The following is a 6,609-nucleotide window of genomic DNA, read 5'->3' on the forward strand; positions in this document are numbered from 1 at the left end:
TAAATACATTGTTTATTAAAAAAAAAAAAAAAAAAACCTTCCCTCCTTAACTCCTCACTCCAAGAGTTTACTGAATTACAATTCTGCCTCTGGAGCTCCTGGAACTTTAAAAAAATAAATAAATAAAAAATAAAAAATAAAAAATAAAAAAGGTGTCAGGGATGCTTAGAGGGGGGCCCAAGATTTGGGGAAGACCATGTCCTCTTGACCCCTGGGCCCTGAGTCATTTGAGGAGCCGGGATGGTTGGGGTTCCCAGGTGATGGCTTTCTGAACAGTCTGGGCCTGACAGCCTGGGACTCTCCCAGCCACCCCTTCCCCGCGGTCCCCCTCCCCCCACACCATCTTCCCAGGCAGAGGTGTGGTGAGCACATCTCCCTCCAGGAAGGGAGGGCTTCCCCAGAAACACAGGGGCACGGGCCACCCTGCCGGCTCCAGCTGACACTGTTCTGCTCCTGCAGTATGGATCTGGGGCCCAGGCTCCCCCTGCAGGCCCCCACAAAGCATCAGGGGTGCTGGAGGCTGGTCCCTGACATCACTTCTTTAAATACTGACCAGTCCCCAAGTTCCCAACCTACAACCCACTAGGAGCAGGAGTAGCATTTGCTGAGGGTAGAAAGGCCGGGAACCACCAGCCCAACCTGGCTGTCCTCCCCGCATCTGATAGATGGGGAAACGAGCCCAGAGAGCACTGGCAGACGCTCACGTCACACCACCTGTCAGGGGCGGAGTGGGTGCAGAACACAGACTCAGGCCTCGGGCCCCAGGCACTTCCTGACGCTCTGCCCCGCCTCTCCTCCCACTGGACAGCTGGTTCTTCCGGTGTAGGTGCCAACTGTGGCTCCGTGCCCGCGCTGCCATCTGCCCTCTCCCTTTCCTCCCTCCTCCCCCTGGTTCTTCCTCCTCTAGGCCCTCCCTCCCCCAGCCTTTGTTCTTTCTCCCCAGGCTCAAGCCTGCCTAACAGCTCTGCACAAGTGGCCGTGTGGGACTCCGCATGTGGCTGGGGACTCCCCAAAGCAGGAAGCAAGGGCCACGTCCTGGAAGTCAGGCATGGGCTGCAATCCCAGTAGCTCCAGTTAACCTCTCTGGGCCTCAGCATCTCACCTAAAGTGGGGGTAATGAAACCCATTGGACAGGGATGTCACGTGCCTAGAGGAATGAACTGGATGGCAGGCCCTTTATACATCCATGTTCACAAACCGAGTCCGCCCTGAACCCAGGCACTCCAATCTCACGTTACAGGTGAGGATTTTCCAAGGTCCCTCTCTGGCGGCCCTGGTCTCGATGCCAAACCCAAGACTCCTCAAGCTTCCACACTGCCCCAGGACACGAAGAAATGCCCAAGACGCATGCAGAAATCTATCATCCACGTCTCCTGATGAGCTCCGTGTCCTGACTTTCTCCCAGGCCTGAGAGAGATGGACCAGACAAAGGTTGATCACAGGCAGGCGAAGAGGTCAAGAAGATTCTCAGACTGTCAGCGACACACGCCAAAGGAGCACAGGACATGCCTGCGTGGACCCAGCCCCCTGAGTAAGTGGCAGGGCCCTGCACGGTGCCGGGAGAGGACAGGCTAGACCACACCACACATTTCCTGCTGGGCCTCCTGTCCCCAGAGCCCTCCCCAAGCCATACCTCCACGTGGCGCCGCAGGGAACTTCCGAAACACACCTCTTCTCTGCTTAAAACCCCTCTCTGAGGCTGTCCATGGCCCTCCGATGCAGCCCAGCTTGTGAAGGTCCAAGGCCGACCCTGGGTTGCCCACCCTGCCTGCCCCCCATACCTCTTTGACTTGCTCTCACTCACACACCCGGGGTCCCCAGGAGCTCAGCAACGTTTCTAAAACCCATTCAGACCTTGTGCCCCCAAGTATTTATTTATACATGCTGTTCCTCCCACCTGGAATGCACCTCCCCCCCACCTTCTTTATTAGGACCAACACAGGGATCACCTCCTCCTGGAAGCCCTCCACACCCCCTGGCAGAGGTACCTACTCCTCACTGGATTTCCTTCTTGTTGCATCCCAAGCCTTCTGGATGGTGTCTGTCGACTCAATTCTGTTCTCACTGGACTGAGAGCATCTCCGGTGGGACACACAGGCTGGCACCGAGCATGGACTTGGTATTTGTGGAATGAATGAATGAATGCCAGAGCTGGCCAGAGGCTCTGTCTCCACCCTGGACCCATTTCACCCCAGCCCCTGCAGGCTCTAGAATTTCTATGTGGGACAGCTAGAGTGTGGCAATCTGGTTGGGAACGGAGACAAGGGGTCTCATTTTGAAGCTGCTGCGTTTGCAAAGCAAACTCAGCTTTTTAAATTTTTTTTTGGCTGAGCATCGCAGCATCCGGAATTCCCTGACCACAGATTGAATCCGCGCTCCCTGCAGTGGAAGCGTGGATTCTTAACCATTGGACCGCCAGGGAAGTCTGCAAGCTCAGCTCTTATACTCAGTGTTTGCTTGGAGTGATTGAGGGGGTCTGATAAAAATCAGGGTGTAAAACTGCTCCCTCAAGCCACTCCTTGGTGCCACTGCGACTCAGACAGGGAAGCCACGGGGAGTACACTGAATGTGGACCCAGTGGACTGGATTGAAACTGCGGCTTTGACAGTCCAGGGCCCAGGAGCTCTGTCTCTAGTCAGTAGAGAAGTCACCTCCAGCCTGCCCCTTACTTCTGTCATGCGAGGGATGACACCCACCCTCCTTACAACATCCTGAGTGTTACAGCCAAAGCCCTTAAGAGATCAACCCTGAAAACGGCAAAATTTCCAACATTTTATTGTTTTATTTTTGCCAAAACAGAGCATTAATTTAAAAAAAAAGAAAGAAAAAGAAAACCTCTCATCTACGAGTGCCAATATTCTTTCCCCATAGGCCATTTCAAAGCTCTAAAAGGATATAAATTCCAAATAGAAGGTGGTCCTTTATATGAAATCAGCTAGCTCCCTGCTGAAACTCTAATTCCCCCCACCTGGCTCCAGGTAAAGAAAGGGGTCACTGACAGGCTGCAGGATCGGGGCAGGATTGGGCACCTCTGACCCAGCCCAGCCTCCGCTTTCTGATGGGGAGACAGAGGCAGAGGGGGTGACCACAGCTGGTGCCAGATCTCCTGGCCCCCGGCCAGCACAGCCCACCTCCCCGCCAACCCAGGTCAGAGGAGGCAGCTCTGAGCTCACCCTGGACACGGTCCCAACTTAGCCATCACCTCCTCGCCCAGGGCAGGAAGGGTCCAAGTTGGGATCTGCCAGAGGGCTCACCAGCTCCCTCCCCACCTTAACTCTCAGGGTCCATTCCTCAATTCCCCAAGTGAGTAATCACCGCCCCCCCATGTGTGTGTGGGGGGTGGGGGGAGGTGGTGTAGGGCACACAGGGGCAGAGAGGAGTTGAGAAAGCCTCAGTCAAGAGATAAGGGGTTCTGCAGGCCTGGGGGCTCAGGTTCCAGGGTAGGTCCAGGTTTGGTGACTCCCTGAAGCTTACATGGTTTGGGGACCCACTTTCAAATAAACAAATAACAGAAAAAAGATCTTTCTCTTACAAATTTTACAAAATCGCAAGCCCAAGTGCTCATGTTGTTAGGACCCTACAGGGCGGCAGAAGGGGTTTTGGGGAGCACAGGAGTCCTGGATAGAGTGACCAACCGTCTTGTCTGTCTGGAACAGGGGGGCTCCCAGGACATGGGACTTCCAGTGCTGAAGCCAGGAAAGTTCTGGCAAACCAGGGCAAGCTGGTGCTGAATGCTCAGGCTCCATTAGCGGGAAGGTGAAGCTTAACGCCAGCTAGACCCTGCCTGCCACACCCTGCGGTGAGCAAGCGGAGGGAGCTCGAGGGAGGAGGGCAGGTGGCCATGTGCGTCCACTACGTGCCCCCACGTGTTAAAATGTCTCAGCGCATCACGTGTTTTTGAAAAAGACTGGTAGGAGATAGCAGCCCTCCCTAAGTGGTGGGATCACACGTGCTTCTTTTTCCAATTTTTTTTTTTTTTTTGGTGAAATACACACAACATAAAATTTACCATCTTAACCATCTTTAAGTGTACAGTTCAGTGGTATTCAGCACATATATGTTGCTGTGCAACCATCACAAGTGATTTATGTTTTCCAACAATCGGCAGGTATTACTTCTATGATCAGAAAAAAACCTATATATTTTTTTAAAGTTCATCAGCCTGTATCAGATACCTCTGCTCACACAAAGGTAGTGAGCAGGGCTGGGAGACTGTCGGGGGCCTCCGGGGGGATTTGGACATTGGATGGAGGTTGACCCAGATAACCCTTATCCTTTCCAAACCTGAAATCCCAGGACTTCAAACTCTTCCTGATCCAGGGGAACCACTGTGCTTTGGAGACAGGAAGATCTGGGTTCAAATCCTCCATCTGCTACTTACATGCTCAGTAACCTTGGGCCTCTCTGAGCCTCAGTTCCCTCAAGTGTAATACAGACTGTGGGGGGAACTAGCCAGGTAATCGTGAGAACAGCCCTGCATACAGTGGGTGCTCAGTGACTTTTTCTGCCTTCTGCTTGGATTGTCCTCCCAGCACCTTGATGTGCACACATGTAAACCCTCCTCATCCTTCCAGGCCCAATTTGACATCGCCTTCTCCAGGAAGCTTCTCTGATTGCTCTCCTGGTTTTGCCGGCCTCTGCCTGGGGGTGACTGGCTCACCCCCCAGCGGGACTGTAGGCTCCCTGAGCACTAAGGGCTGCGTCTGAGTCACGCCGCCTTCCCTTGGAGCCTAGCCAATTCAATGAAGCTTTGCTAAATGAAGCCCTCACCAGCAGAAGTGACCCAAGCAGACAAAACACCCACACCCCGTCACAAAGCCAGTGACTTCACGCTCCGGGCCGGCGGAGGGGGGCAGTGCACAGAGCCGCCCCACCTCATCAGGCAGGTGTCCCCCAGAGCTCTACCTTTGCCAAGGACCTGCCAGGGTCTCTGGGGGAGCTGGAGACAACACACGGATGAATGAACTCAGCACCACAAACCCTCCTGGATGTACCCAGGGTGCCAGGCCATGTGCCAGCACCAGGGACCCAAAGACTAAAGAACAGGGCTTCCCTGCCCTCAAAGAGCTCCCCATCTGGTGGGCACTTGAGAAGAAGGGGTTTAAACGTGGCCACTCTTCCTGTGGCACCAGAGGGAGGTTTTAACGTTTTTAGACAAAGGAAAGGTAGCTCCCTTTCCCTCTGGGAGGCCAGAGATAAACACCCCAGCTGTCCCACCCATCACACCCTTATATGGCCCTGAAAATCCAGGAAGTGAGGGAGCTTGAGCACCCCACAGCTGGCTTTAGGTTTAGCCCCGTGGGGTGGCTGACAGGGCCCCTGCCCAGCGTCCCCAATCCAGGCCTTTCTGATCTAGGCCCACAGGAAGGGGCCCCAGGCCTGCAGAGGCAAGACCCTCTAGTGAGGGGGTCTGGGCAATGGCCAGCAACCCTAGGGAGCCCCAGACACCCCTCCCCAGACAGCAGCAGGCCTCCTTTCCCTGGGGTGCTGCCCAGGTCATGTGAACCCCTCCCCGTGTGCTGACTCTGTCCCATCCTCCTCTCCCAGAGCCCAGGTTTGAACAGGGACCCCCACTCAGCTCTCTGCACTGAGGGATTCTACCCTCGCCGGGCTGGAGGTCCAGAACGGGCTTCTCTGCTCTTCCCTGTGGGCAAGGGACCTCTCTCCCGCCCTCCCGGACCACGGCCCTCCTCAGGCATCCAGGCGCCTGCACGAATTCAGGAAATATCCGAGCCCAAGGAGGTCTCAAGGAGGCTCCTCCCACCTCGCTACAAATCGGGAAACTGAGGCAAGCTAGAGGAGGTGACGCTGCGCACCTCGGAATTTAACTCCTCACTTTCCGTGAACATTTCTAGGGTGGCTTCCAGCCCAAGGTCACGCTGCAGAAAGACGGTTCCCGGGGAGAGAGCCCAGGTATCCGGCTCCCGGCGCGTCGCTCCACACGAGCCCAGCTAAGCCACAAAAACCCGGTTTCCTGCCCTCTCCTCCTTGAACGTCCATGGCAAGAGCGCGTGCACCCCGCGAAACGATCCACGCCCCGATCCACCCCCGAATAAAGGCCACCTGAAACCAGGGTTCCGTCCCTACGGTCGCCGGTCCGCCCAGGCGGCCGCGCGCAACCCGACCCGCGAGGCGCCAGGTCGCGGCCTGGAGGTCACCGCGATGGGGGGCGGGGGTGAGAGTAAGAAGTGGGGACACCGGGAAGCCAGGGGTCGGGGAGCAGGCGCCCCCGCTAGGGCCGGGACCCCCGCCCGGAGCCCGGGAAGGAGGGAGGGGCGGGCGCCAGTACGCCGGCCGGCCGGCTCCCCACCCGCGGCCGCACCCGGGCAGCAGGCCCGGTGGGGTTGGGGTCCGTCCGGGCGCGCCGCCCTCGCCCGCGCCCCCACCCCGCCCCACTCCCTGCTTGGCCGGGCCACCCAGACGTCCTTACCCAGGACACGACGCGCAGGATGGTGTGCGGCTGCCGGACCAGGGTGTAGGGGTCGAAGGCGCCCCCGGCTTTGCCCGCTCCGTACGCACCCCCTTCCATCGTGGCTGCACCCGCGCGGTGCACCCCGCTCGGCGCGCTCCGCCAGCCCGTGCGCGTGCGTGGCGCCCCCGCCCCCCCCC

At 57.2% G+C, this 6,609-nt stretch overlaps 1 protein-coding gene across 2 annotated transcripts in view; it reads right to left on the minus strand.

Annotated features, from left to right (window-relative positions):
* SYNGR1 (synaptogyrin 1) overlaps window positions 1–6,583 on the minus strand; it is a 25,799-nt gene extending 19,216 nt beyond the window's left edge. For both annotated transcript variants that reach the window (XM_007454000.1, XM_007454001.1), the window contains exon 1: window positions 6,431–6,583. In XM_007454000.1, coding sequence (XP_007454062.1) covers window positions 6,431–6,529 — 99 coding nt within the window. In that variant the 5' untranslated portion in view covers window positions 6,530–6,583. The remainder of the gene's footprint in view (window positions 1–6,430) is intronic.
* Between the last annotated feature and the right edge of the window lie 26 nt (window positions 6,584–6,609).

Source organism: Lipotes vexillifer, unplaced genomic scaffold (assembly GCF_000442215.2).
Source record: "Lipotes vexillifer unplaced genomic scaffold, Lipotes_vexillifer_v1.1 scaffold382, whole genome shotgun sequence".
Classification (NCBI taxonomy): Eukaryota; Metazoa; Chordata; class Mammalia; order Artiodactyla; family Lipotidae; genus Lipotes; species Lipotes vexillifer.